Source organism: Schistocerca cancellata, chromosome 12, assembly GCF_023864275.1.
Source record: "Schistocerca cancellata isolate TAMUIC-IGC-003103 chromosome 12, iqSchCanc2.1, whole genome shotgun sequence".
Taxonomy (NCBI): Eukaryota; Metazoa; Arthropoda; class Insecta; order Orthoptera; family Acrididae; genus Schistocerca; species Schistocerca cancellata.
This window is the reverse complement of record NC_064637.1, coordinates 152,989,682-153,002,609: the sequence shown is the minus strand read 5'-3', so window position 1 is coordinate 153,002,609 and position 12,928 is coordinate 152,989,682. Positions and strand designations below refer to the sequence as shown.

The following is a 12,928-nucleotide window of genomic DNA, read 5'->3' as shown; positions in this document are numbered from 1 at the left end:
CTGGAGGCGGGCTGCACGATGTTGGGGCGTGAGCGGAAGACGGCCTAACGGTGTGCGGGACCGTAGCCCAGCTTCATGGAGACGGTTGCGAATGGTCCTCGCCGATACCCCAGGAGCAAGAGTGTCCCTAATTTGCTGGGAAGTGGCGGTGCGGTCCCCTACGGCACTGCGTAGGATCCTACGGTCTTGGCGTGCATCCGTGCGTCGCTGCGGTCCGGTCCCAGGTCGACGGGCACGTGCACCTTCCGCCGACCACTGGCGACAACATCGATGTACTGTGGAGACCTCACGCCCCACGTGTTGAGCAATTCGGCGGTACGTTCACCCGGCCTCCCGCATGCCCACTATACGCCCTCGCTCAAAGTCCGTCAACTGCACATACGGTTCACGTCCACGCTGTCGCGGCATGCTACCAGTGTTAAAGACTGCGATGGAGCTCCGTATGCCACGGCAAACTGGCTGACACTGACGGCGGCGGTGCACAAATGCTGCGCAGCTAGCGCCATTCGACGGCCAACACCGCGGTTCCTGGTGTGTCCGCTGTGCCGTGCGTGTGATCATTGCTTGTACAGCCCTCTCGCAGTGGCCGGAGCAAGTATGGTGGGTCTGACACACCGGTGTCAATGTGTTCTTTTTTCCATTTCCAGGAGTGTATAAATGAAAAGCGCAAAAATACGGTTGTTGTACAGTATGAATCTGTTTTAATGTTCGGCTACAAATCCATCATTTGGCTATAAATAACTATAGTTATCAAAGAGGATCCAGTACTGGTGAACAATTTTGAAAAAGCGATTACACGTGGGAGCGAAGTGGTGGAAGAGAGTTAACGTCATTTCTGACAGTGAAACTGCACCAAAATTAAAAATATTTCAGTAAACAAATGTGAGAGGGAAGTACCAGACAACTTGGAGAGAAGTTCACACTTACGCAATGTACTGTCTGATTAATTTCAGATAAATTCAGACTTGTGCATGGTGCAGTTTGAGTAATTTCGTTTTAGCAAAATGTGTTTCAGCACTTTTCGTACCACCTTGAGTGATTTTGTTTGTTTATTTACTTTCTGGCATGACGTTATCAGTCGTGTGTTCAAATGGCTCTGAGCATTACGGGACTTAACTGCTGACGTCATCAGTCCCCTAGAACTTAGAACTACTTAAACCTAACTAACCTAAGGACGTCACGCACATCCATGCCCGAGGCAGGATTCGAACCTGCGACCGTAGCGGTCGCCCGGTTCCAGACTGTAGCGCCTAGAACCGCTCGGCCACCCCGGACGGCCATTCGTGTGTGTTTGTAATTTAATGTGTACTATGCCTTCGACAGCTTACCGTGATTTTATATGTTGTTGCCTTATTTATGAAGTGTTAATACGTAAAGGAAGTAAGATTACAGCTTAAAAAAAAACGTGACTAGCTGTAAAATGCATAGTACAGGTAAACCTACCAACATAAGTGACTTATAGCGCCATGTAAGAAAATAAGTAAATAGAATGATTGTTGATACCATTTAGGCACCAAGGCGATTTTAAATTACAGTATTTTAAGGAAAAGTTCAGATCGCAATGACTTATTTTCATTTAAATGCGAATTTGAGAGAACCTACTGAAGACAGTACAGAAAGTGTCGAAACGATTTTTTGTACAGCTAAAGTAATGAAACGGTATCTTATGTAAAGCGGAATATTGCTCCAATTTTTGTGAGGAAGCACGGAAAATGCTGAGAGCTGCGCGATCTATGATTAAACCAGAAAACATTAAGAGTGAACAGGGATAAAAACAATGTCAGTATAGGTGGTATGTCCTATTGGCATTCATTTACTGATTAGTTTAAATGACGTAGAATTATGTCACAGTTTCGCTGCCAAAGGTAAATAGTGTCGATGCAGAAGTGGCGAGGACAAGGCGCAGCGCAGCGGCTCAGGCAGCGTTATTCACTGACAAGGAGACGGCACGACCGTGGGGTCGGGGATTTGTCCGAAATTTTGTGTGGTGAAAGAGGACCCCTAACACCTCACGCGGTTAAAATATTAGGACGCACTACACGGAAAATACCGGGAAAAATCGATCCAAAGTTTCTTAGGTGCCTTATGAGTATAAAATGTTAGTCCATTGCCGAGCCGCCGTCTGGCCTAGATGGTTAGGGCTCAGACATTTACGTCAGAGGTCTCGGGTTCGATTCTTCTTCCGTCACTTTTCTTTCTTCTGTTTCATTTTCTTTTGTTACTTCACCAATTATTCAAATAGTTTCTCAAATCTGCAATATTTTTAAAACATTATTTTAGCTCAAGAAGGTAAAGTTTTTCATTCACTGAAAGATATTCGTGCTCGTTGTTCTATTTCGTTTTATGGGGTTTCAAGGTTTAAGGGGGCTTCGTAAGGGTCCCCTTCGGATTATACCGGTAATCTGCACATAGGGCTGTGCGCGAGCCGTGTGAAGTAAACTGCAGTTTGTTTTTCGATTTCGTCGTGAACAGAAGTGTCTGTTTCAAATTTCAGCGTGTTATTCCGACCCGAGGTTGAACATACCGACTGAAGAAGTTGCTGGCTCATCTGGAATACGAGAAGAAATTCCTGAAGAATCCATTCATAGTGATCTATAAAAATTACGATTGAAGGACGCATCGGTGTATTATGAAAAGCTGTTAACGGAAAATAATTTAATTTCATCGACATCTTCGGAAGAAATCTCACGCGATGCTAAGTTATTGGCCGGAGAAGTTTATAATAATACAGGGTGGTTCAAAAAGAATACCACAACTTTAGGAATTTAAAACTCTGCAACGACAAAAGGCAGAGCTAAGCACTATCTGTCGGCGAATTAAGGGAGCTATAAAGTTTCATTTAGTTGTACATTTGTTCGCTTGAGGCGCTGTTGACTAGGCGTCAGCGTCAGTTGATGCTAAGATGGCGACCGCTCAACAGAAAGCTTTTTGTGTTATTGAGTACGGCAGAAGTGAATCGACGACAGTTGTTCAGCGTGCATTTCGAACGAAGTATGGTGTTAAACCTCCTGATAGGTGGTGTATTAAACGTTGGCATAAACAGTTGACAGAGAATGGGTGTTTGTGCAAAGGGAAAAGTTCTGGGCGGCCAAGAACGAGTGATGAAAATGTAGCACGCATCCAGCAAGCATTTGTTCGCAGCCCAGGAAAATCGACTCGCAGAGCTAGGAGAGAGCTGCAAATTCCACAATCAACTGTATGGAGAGTCCTACGAAAAAGGTTAGTTATGAAACCTGAACGTCAACTACTCGAGGCGATGGATCGGCCGCCAGGCAGCCCGTGACAGAGCACTTCATCACTGGCCTCCAAGAAGCCCTGATCTTACCCCCTGCGATTTTTTCTTATGGGGGTATGTTAAGGATATGGTGTTTCGGCCACCTCTCCCAGCCACCATTGACGATTTGAAACGAGAAATAACAGCAGCTATCCAAACTGTTACGCCTGATATGCTACAGAGAGTGTGGAACGAGTTGGAGTATCGGGTTGATATTGCTCGAGTGTCTGGAGGGGGCCATATTGAACATCTCTGAACTTGTTTTTGAGTGAAAAAAAAACCTTTTTAAATACTCTTTGTAATGATGTATAACAGAAGGCTATATTATGTTTCTTTCATTAAATACACATTTTTAAAGTTGTGGTATTCTTTTTGAATCACCCTGTACAATGGATCTTTTGGGTGAAAAAACGTTCGTAATTGAAGAGGAAGTAATTCACGCTCATGAGGAATGCGAAGAATGTGAGGAGAACGACGAACAGATGTCTCAAAAATTAATTGTTTGTTTTTAGATAATTACCACTGCGGTTCTCGTTTACAATTATTATATATATATATATATATATATATATATATATATATATATATATATATATATATATAAATTGAATGTTTCACAATCGACTTTATCATTCTGATTAAAAACCCAATGTTTCTCCTCATATACTTAACAATGAAAAATGGAGAGGGGGAGGAGGAGATTAGTGTTTTTAACGTCCCGTCGACAACGAGGTCATTAGAGACGGAGCGCAAGCTCAGGCGAGGAAAGGATGGGGAAGGAAATCGGCCGTGCCCTTTCACAGGACCCATCCCGGCATTTGCCTGAAGCGATTTAGGGAAATCACGGAAAACCTAAATCAGGATGGCCGGAGACGGGATTGAACCGTCGTCCTCCCGAATGCGAGTCCAGTGTGCTAACCACAATGAAAAATGGAAAACCCACCGCCATGCATTGTGTTGTTGGACAAAAAGAAAATAATTTTTATTCAATAATGTAGCTAATTTGTTAAAGATAATGTAGGTTTGGCAAACTTTCTGAATAACTGGTGTAGGTAGCGCGTTGGCACGGTTTGCGACGGCGGCGTTAGGTGGCGCGGCGCGGCAAGCGCTGGCAGCTGCGCGCCTGTGAGGTAGGCAGCCGCGGCGGACACACAGAGAGAGACCAGAGTGCTGGGCTGTCTATCTATTTACGCAGCTCGCAGCGGTCGCGGTCGTCGGCGGCGGCGACGCGGCCCTCGAGGCAGGCGCAGCGGCCGTCCTCCGGCCTGCAGAAGGCGCCCGGCACGCCCACGCACTCCGCCCCCGCCGGCAGCTCCTCGCCGCACTCGTCGCCCAGCCGGTGCTGCACCGCCGTCGGCGTCGCCGCCTCCGCGCCTGCGAAACCACACTCCCGCTACACACTGCATCACCGCTGCACAGTACACCACTACTGCTCTACTCTGTACTCCCACTGTCTGCCTGTCCAGTCGCAGTCAGTCCACAGAGTTTTGGACAAACATGCTTGTGGAGAGATGGCAGTTATAAGAGTCGAGGGACATGAAACGGAAGCAGTGGTTGGGAAGGGAGTGAGACAGGGTTGTAGCCTCTCCCCGATGCTAGTCAATCTGTATATTGGGCAAGCAGTGAATGAAACAAAAGAAAAATGTGGTGTAGGTATTAAAATCCACGGAGAAGAAATAAAAACTTTGAGGTTTGCTGATGACATTGTAATTCTGTCAGGGACAGCAAAGGACTTGGAAGAGCAGTTGAACGCAATGGATAGCGTCTCGAAAGGAGGATATAAGATGAACATCAACAGAAGCAAAACGTGTTCAAGAACGAATCACGCCACCTCCTCACGTCACGAAACACAGCCAGCCAATGAACGGAGAACGACGTTGCCAGAGCTCGACTGCAGTTCAGAGTACGGACGAGTGTCTTCAGTTTTAGAAACGTTCACTCATAAATAAAGTAGTTGAACAAAAGCAATGTCTTGACAGCAGACTTTCTTTTATAGAAAGTTCGGAAAAAGCATTCTTTATATCAATTGCTTCATATTCTATTAATTAATTAAACCAAACAAGCAATAAGCCTCCTAATTCAGACGATAGCAAGGAAAGGTGTTTGTATCATTCTCACGAACAGCTTTTTCGCAATGAAGAACAGCGGTAATTGTTTATTTCCTATTGTACTTCAACGAAACGTAATTCATAATCATACCAACAGTGTCTATCAGTATTTTGCGTGATGTTTTAAAGTCCTCCGGGTGATGTATGAAATGACGAGCTCGGTTAGCATAATAGTTAAAGTATATGGCTGCTAAGCGAAAGGTTCTGAGTTCAAACCTTGATCGGTGCTTAATATTTCTTTATTTAAAAACAATATCGAAGTGTCTTACTTCATGAATTTTATTCGTTTGAATGTAATTTTTTTAAATTTCTAGTGGCAACTAAAATCGACCATACGGAAAGTATACGCTATGGACTTTTACCTCTGCAAACTCTTCAAAATTTCGTGCAGTGGTTTACTACATCTATTGCTGCATAATAACTGCGTTGAACAAAATTAAGTCATTTATGGGGGCAAGGTATCAGTCAAGAAGATGCGTAAAAATCAAATTTTTGGGCCAAATAGTTTTTGTGAAATCGAATGACAAAGTGTGTCAAAGCAGTCGAAACACCATGTGTCTGCACAGGCGAGCAGTGCAACGTGACAAAATCGCGCACGTCGCGGAATGCGGGGAGCACGTCTCTGTAGCAGCGAAAGGGTTAATGCGGCTGTGGTGGCTTTACTTCATAAACTGCGCGCTCCCCCCTAAACGTAAGTTTGCGAACTATACTATGGCGCTGCTTCTCTTGGCGCGTACAACTGGCAACGCAGCAATCTCCCGCGTCTGGGCGGGCATGCGCGAACCGCCAAGATAAAAGAATTGAACTATAGTAAGAGTCCAACAAAACTTCATTCCATTCTCCTTCCCCTCGCATCTCCTGACTCCATCTGTTTGGGTCAGTGATCGATTCACACTGCAGGAAGCAGTACGTGTGTGATGGTAGGGTTATTGACGCGGGAAGACATTATCTCGCGCGTCAACCAGTAGAGTGGTACAGTGTGGGCGTACAGGCCGTCCCAGTAGGTACCGTAAGAAAAAATGTGTTCCATTATTTATCGAACGTCCGTCGTATTTTATTTACTGACAGACAAAACTTCAGGAACTTACTGTCCTAAATGTTGCTACGATAATACGTGACAGCTTAATCCGGAATCCACTACCACATCCGTACTCTGCAAATCACGTCGAAGTGTATCGCAGGGCGCAAATTCTATTTCATAACTTCTTACGGGTTATTTCCTGTTCCATTCACGTGTTGACTTCTCGAACACTACATGCTTAAATGCCCCAGTTGAAGATGTGCGATATCTTGGGCAACATATAAAAGCGGATTTTTTACAATCACAGGGTAGTGTAGTTTCAAATGAAGTGTACTACCACCTGTACCCACGATCGAGCCTATGTGATCACTCCATTTCATGTCCCCACTCACAAATTCGTATGGGATGAATGATTTTAAGTGCGAATCACCGATCTTGTGTCATACGATAGTTCGTTTACCGTTTCATGAAGTGCATTGTTTTACATTTTTCAACTTCCTTATGTTGTCATAGTTCTGAAACCTTGACTGAATGTACGTGCCGGTTTTTAGAAAGTACTTCGTTGTGGATAAAAACATCGTCTGCGAAAAATCTGTGGTTACTGTCAGCATTGTCCGCAACGTCAATAATGTACGGAATGAACAGCTAGGGTCGTAACATACCTCTCTGCGGCACGCCTGAAGCTGATTCTACGTGTGTCGATGTCTCTCCATCGAACATAACACGCTGTCTCTTCTCTACAAAGGAATCCTCAGTCAAGTGAGAAACACTGTGGATACCCATATAGTCGTAGTTTAGCTTGTAAACGTTGCAGCGTTAATGAGACAAATACTTTATGGAACACGTGTGGTACTGCATGTACAGGGTGTTTCAAAAATGACCGGTATATTTGAAACGGCAATAAAAACTAAACGAGCAGCGATAGAAATACACCGTTTGTTGCAGTATGCTTGGGACAACAGTACATTTTCAGGCAGACAAACTTTCGAAATTACAGTAGTTACAATTTTCAACAACAGATGGCGCTGCGGTCTGGGAAACTCTATAGTACGATATTTTCCACATATCCACCATGCGTAGCAATAATATGGCGTAGTCTCTGAATGAAATTACCCGAAACCTTTGACTACATGTCTGGCGGAATGGCTTCACATGCAGATGAGATGTACTGCTTCAGCTGTTCAATTGTTTCTGGATTCTGGCGGTACACCTGGTCTTTCAAGTGTCCCCACAAAAAGAAATCACAGGGGTTCATGGCTGGCGAATAGGGAGGCCAATCCACGCCGCCTCCTGTATGTTTCGGATAGCCCAAAGCAGTCACACGATCATCGAAATATTCATTCAGGAAATTAAAGACGTCGGCCGTGCGATGTGGCCGGGCACCATCTTGCATAAACCACGAGGTGTTCGCAGTGTCGTCTAAGGCAGTTTGTAGCGCCACAAATTCACGAAGAATGTCCAGATAGCGTGATGCAGTAATCGTTTCGGATCTGAAAAATGGGTCAATGATTCCTTTGGAAGAAATGGCGGCCCAGACCAGTACTTTTTGAGGATGCAGGGACGATGGGACTGCAACATGGGGCTTTTCGGTTCCCCATATGCGCCAGTTCTGATTATGACGAAGCCGTCCAGGTAAAAATAAGCTTCGTCAGTAAACCAAATGCTGCCCACATGCATATCGCCATCATCAATCCTGTGCACTATATCGTTAGCGAATGTCTCTCGTGCAGCAATGGTAGCGGCGCTGAGGGGTTGCCACGTTTGAATTTTGTACGGATAGAGGTGTAAACTCTGGCGCATGAGACGATACGTGGACGTTGGCGTCATTTGGACCGAAGCCGCAACACGGCGAACGGAAACCCGAGGCCGCTGTCGGATCACCTGCTGCGCTAGCTGCGCGTTGCCCTCTGCGGTTGCCGTACGCGGTCGCCCTACCTTTCCAGCACGTTCATCCGTCATGTTCCCAGTCCGTTGAAATTTTTCAAACAGATCCTTTATTGTATCGCTTTTCGGTCCTTTGGTTACATTAAACCTCCGTTGAAAACTTCGTCTTGTTGCAACAACACTGTGTTCTAGGCGGTGGAATTCCAACACCAGAAAAATCCTCTGTTCTAAGGAATAAACCATGTTGTCTACAGCACACTTGCACGTTGTGAACAGCACACGCTTACAGCAGAAAGACGACGTACAGAATGGCGCACCCACAGACTGCGTTGTCTTCTATATCTTTCACATCACTTGCAGCGCCATCTGTTGGTGAAAGTTGTAACTACTGTAATTTCGAAAGTTTGTCCGCCTGAAAATGTACTGTTGTCCCAAGCATATTGCAACAAACGGTGTATTTCTACGCTGCTCGTTTAGTTTTTATTGCCGTTTAAAATATACCAGTCATTTTTGAAACACCCTGTATGTGACCGGCGTGATCCAAGCCTTTTAGGACGCGTCTGGAAAAAGAGCCAATCGAATTGGTTTTCAAATGATCCATTCTATGACCGTTGCCGCGGAAGAAGTATTTATTAACCTTATTATGTTTGTGCTCAGAACATGCTATAAGGTCCTGCAACAGACTGTTATAAAACATATAAAATGGTAGTTTTTTGCGTCAGTTGTGCTATACTTTTTGTAACGTGTGGAACTTCTCTTTTCTTACAATTACTGGTCACAGTTTTTTCTTCTAGTGATCTACTGTGTTATGGTCAAAAGACGATCTACCACAGCCACAAATTCTGTATAGAATTTCATAGGTATTCCATTAGGCCCTGGAGATTTTTTCATTTATAGTGATCTTAGCTGTAACCTTAAATGCTCTGACACTAATAACGACATCACTCATCTCTGAAGTGGTGCGAGAATTAAGCAGTCAGTACTCCCGGATTATCCTTTGTAAGGATAATGGAGTTTAGCATTTCTGTTTCCTCTTTGGTGTTCTCAGTACACTTTGGAAGAGGCACATCGTCAATACAGGGAAATGCAGACCTGCATTGCTAATGTATTCCGGAGTACTGAATTGCCTCTACGGTCGTTACTTGTCACCATTGTTCACGTTGTCAACACGCTTGAGAGACTCACTTCAAGGTTCGGATATGCCCGCACTGTTAGTTTACGCGAGAAGGCATCTCAACATGGGAAGCTCTGCGCCCATGACGATTAGTTTGCCCTCTGGGCGTCGAAAACGTACAACAATACGAAACCTCCTAGCAAGGTGCTGCCCGATTAAGCTGGACAACAAAACACCTGGAAACGGAGCCGGATCCGTGGCATCGGGTTCTCGTCACTGGCTAGTAGATAAGGGGTGGTCCATTGATATTGACGGGGCCAAATATCTCACGAAATAAGCATCAAACGAAAAAACTACAAAGAACGAAACTCGGCTATCTTGAAGGGGGAAACCAGATGGCGCTATGGTTGGTCCGCTAGATGGCGCTGCCATATGTCAAAAACTCCGTTTTTTAAAAATAGGAACCCCCATTTTTTATTACATATTCGTGTAGTACATAAAGAATATGGATGTTTTAGTTGGACCACTTTCTTCGCTTTGTGATAGATGGCGCTGTAATAGTCACAAACGTATAAGAACGTGGTATCACGTAACATTCCGCCAGTGCGGACGGTATTTGCTTCGTGATACATCACCCGTGTTAAAATGGACTGTTTACCAATTGCGGAAAAGGTCGATATCATGTTGATGGCTATTGTGATCAAAATGTCCAACGGGCGTGTGCTATGTATGCTGCTCGGTATCCTGGACGACATCATCCAAGTGTCCGGACCGTTCGCCAGATAGTTACGTTATTTAAGGAAACAGGAAGTGTTCAGCCACATGTGAAACGTCAACCACGACCTGCAACAAATGATGATGCCCAAGTAGGTGTTTTAGTTGCTGTCGCGGCTAATCCGCATATCAGTGGCAGACAAATTGCGCGAGAATCTGGAATCTGAGAAACTTCGGTGTTGAGAATGCTACGTTAACATCAATTGCAGCCGTACCATATTTCTATGCACCAGGAATTGCATGGCGACGCCTTTGAACGTCGTGTACAGTTCTGCCACTGGGCACAAGAGAAAATACGGGACGATGACAGATTTTTTGCGCGCGTTCTATTTAGCGACGAAGCGCCATTTACCAACAGCGGTAACGTAAACCGGCATAATATGCACTATTGGGCAACGGAAAATCCACGATGGCTGCGACAAGTGGAACATCAGCGACCTTGGCGGGTTAAGGTATGGTGCGGCATTATGGGAGGAAGGATAATTGCCCCCCTTTTATAGATGGCAATATAAATGGTGCAATGTATGCTGATTTCCTACGTAATGTTCTACCGATGTTACTACAGGATGTTTCACCGCATAACAGAATGGCGATGTACTTGAATAGTATATTTCATGACAGTTGGATTGGTCGTCGAAGCACCATACCATGGCCCGCACGTTCACCGGATCTGACGTCCCCGGATTTCTTTCTGTGGGGAGAGTTGAAGGATATTTGCTATCGTGATCCACCGACAACGCCTGAAAACATGCGTCAGCGCATTGTCAATGCATGGGCGAACATTACGGAAGGCGAACTACTCGCTGTTGAGAGGAATGTCGTTTCACGCATTGCCAAATGCATTGAGGTTGACGAACATCATTTTGAGCATTTATTGCATTAATGTGGTATTTGCAGGCAATCACGATGTAACAGCATGCGTTCTCAGAAATGATAAGTTTACAAAGGTACATGTATCACATTGGAACAACCGGAATAAAATGTTCAAACGTACCTACTCTCTGTATTTTAATTTTAAAATAAACCTACCTGTTACCAACTGTTCGACTGAAATTGTGAGCCATACGTTAGTGACTGTTACAGGGCCATCTATCGCAAAGCGAAAAAATTGGTCAAACTAAAATATTCATATTTCTTTACGCACTACACGAATATGTAATAAAATGGGGGTTCCTATTTAAAAAACGCAGTTGATATCCGTTTGACTACGGCAGCTCGATCTAGCGGGCCAACCATAGCGCCATCTGGTTTCCCAAGTTAGACAAGCTTCGTTCTTTGTAGTTTTTTCGTTTGACGCTTATTTCGTGAGATATTTGGCCCGGTCACGATCAATGGACCACCCTGTAGTTTGCCCGACGCCTGATGATCGTCATGAATGGCGGCTACCAGCGCACGCCTCAGACGGAAGTCCTACCATGTGAGCAGGGAGGCGGCTCTGAACTACCAGGTGGTGTTAATACCGTGGCTCGGAGTCACACGTCACGATAATCCAGTCGTTTGTTCGTCTGCTGTCATTATTTCGTCACGTTGGAATTAGTCGCATCAGTCACCAAGTCGGTAGTAACTTTCTATCACACATCTGCCAGTAAACCCCTCCACAAACCCTCCCTTTAAAGAATCAAACTGAAATCTGTGAAACAGCTCCAAACATATGATTTCTTTACAAATGAGTTAATCTGTTACATATTTAATGTTGTTGCTGTGGTCTTCAGTCCTGAGACTGGTTTGATGCAGCTCTCCATGCTACTTTATCCTGTGCAAGCTTCTTCATCTTCCAGTACTTACTGCGACATACATCCTTCTGAATCTACTTAGTGTATTCATCTCTTGGTCTCCCTCTACGATTTTTACCCTCCGCGCTGCCCTCCAATGCTAAATTTGTGATCCCTTGATGCCTCAGAACATGTCCTACCAACCGATCCCTTCTTCTGGTCAAGTTGTGCCACAAATTTCTCTTCTCCCCAATTCTATTCAATACCTCCTCATTAGTTATGTGATCTACCCATCTAATCTTCAGCATTCTTCTGTAGCACCACATTTCTGGGGAACACTGTTGGGAACATGAGTTACGAATAGAGTTAGTAGTATAGAAATAATAAACTGGAATTTCTTGCCTGACGCTGAGGCTTTACTGCATGAATGGTGACAATGTAATAAACGATAAAATTTTCTTTTTCGTGTGATTATTTTGCGGGGGAGGGGGATTAAAGCGAGAAAAGAGAATTTTACAAATTTGCTTGGCGATGTTTTCATCTTGGAGCTTCCAGATCTCGGCAATATTACCATCTTCTCCTGCTGCTATGTTATCTTCCATTTGTTTGATGATTCTCTCCATGTCTTCTGTTGTGGGTGGATTAGAATTTTTCTGTAGGGTTTCTTGCAATTCAGAAGTTCATCAAAGTATTGTTTGAGGATTTTGCAATTTTCTTTCGTGTTCGTTTCGAGGGATTCATCTGTTCTTCGGAAGCAGAGGTTAGGAGGCTGATAACGCCTCATATTTTCTTTGAATGTTCTGTAAAAATTTCTACTCTTATTTCTCTTGAAATTATCGTCAATTTCCTTCAACCTGTTCATTTACATTCATCTACATTTATACTCCGCAAGCCACCCGACGGTGTGTGGTGGAGGGCACTTTACGTGCCACAGTCATTACCTACCTTTCCTGTTCCAGTCGCGTATGGTTCGCGGGAAGAACGACTGCCGGAAAGCCTCCGTGCGCGCTCGAATCTCTCTGATTTTACAATCTTGATCTC

At 44.5% G+C, this 12,928-nt stretch overlaps 1 protein-coding gene across 1 annotated transcript in view; it reads right to left on the bottom strand.

The window, feature by feature from the left end:
- LOC126109541 (multiple epidermal growth factor-like domains protein 6) overlaps nt 1–12,928 on the bottom strand; it is a 111,579-nt gene that overhangs the window by 26,247 nt on the left and 72,404 nt on the right. Inside the window, exon 2 of the mRNA XM_049914559.1 lies at nt 4,466–4,648. Coding sequence (XP_049770516.1) covers nt 4,466–4,648 — 183 coding nt within the window. The remainder of the gene's footprint in view (nt 1–4,465; nt 4,649–12,928) is intronic.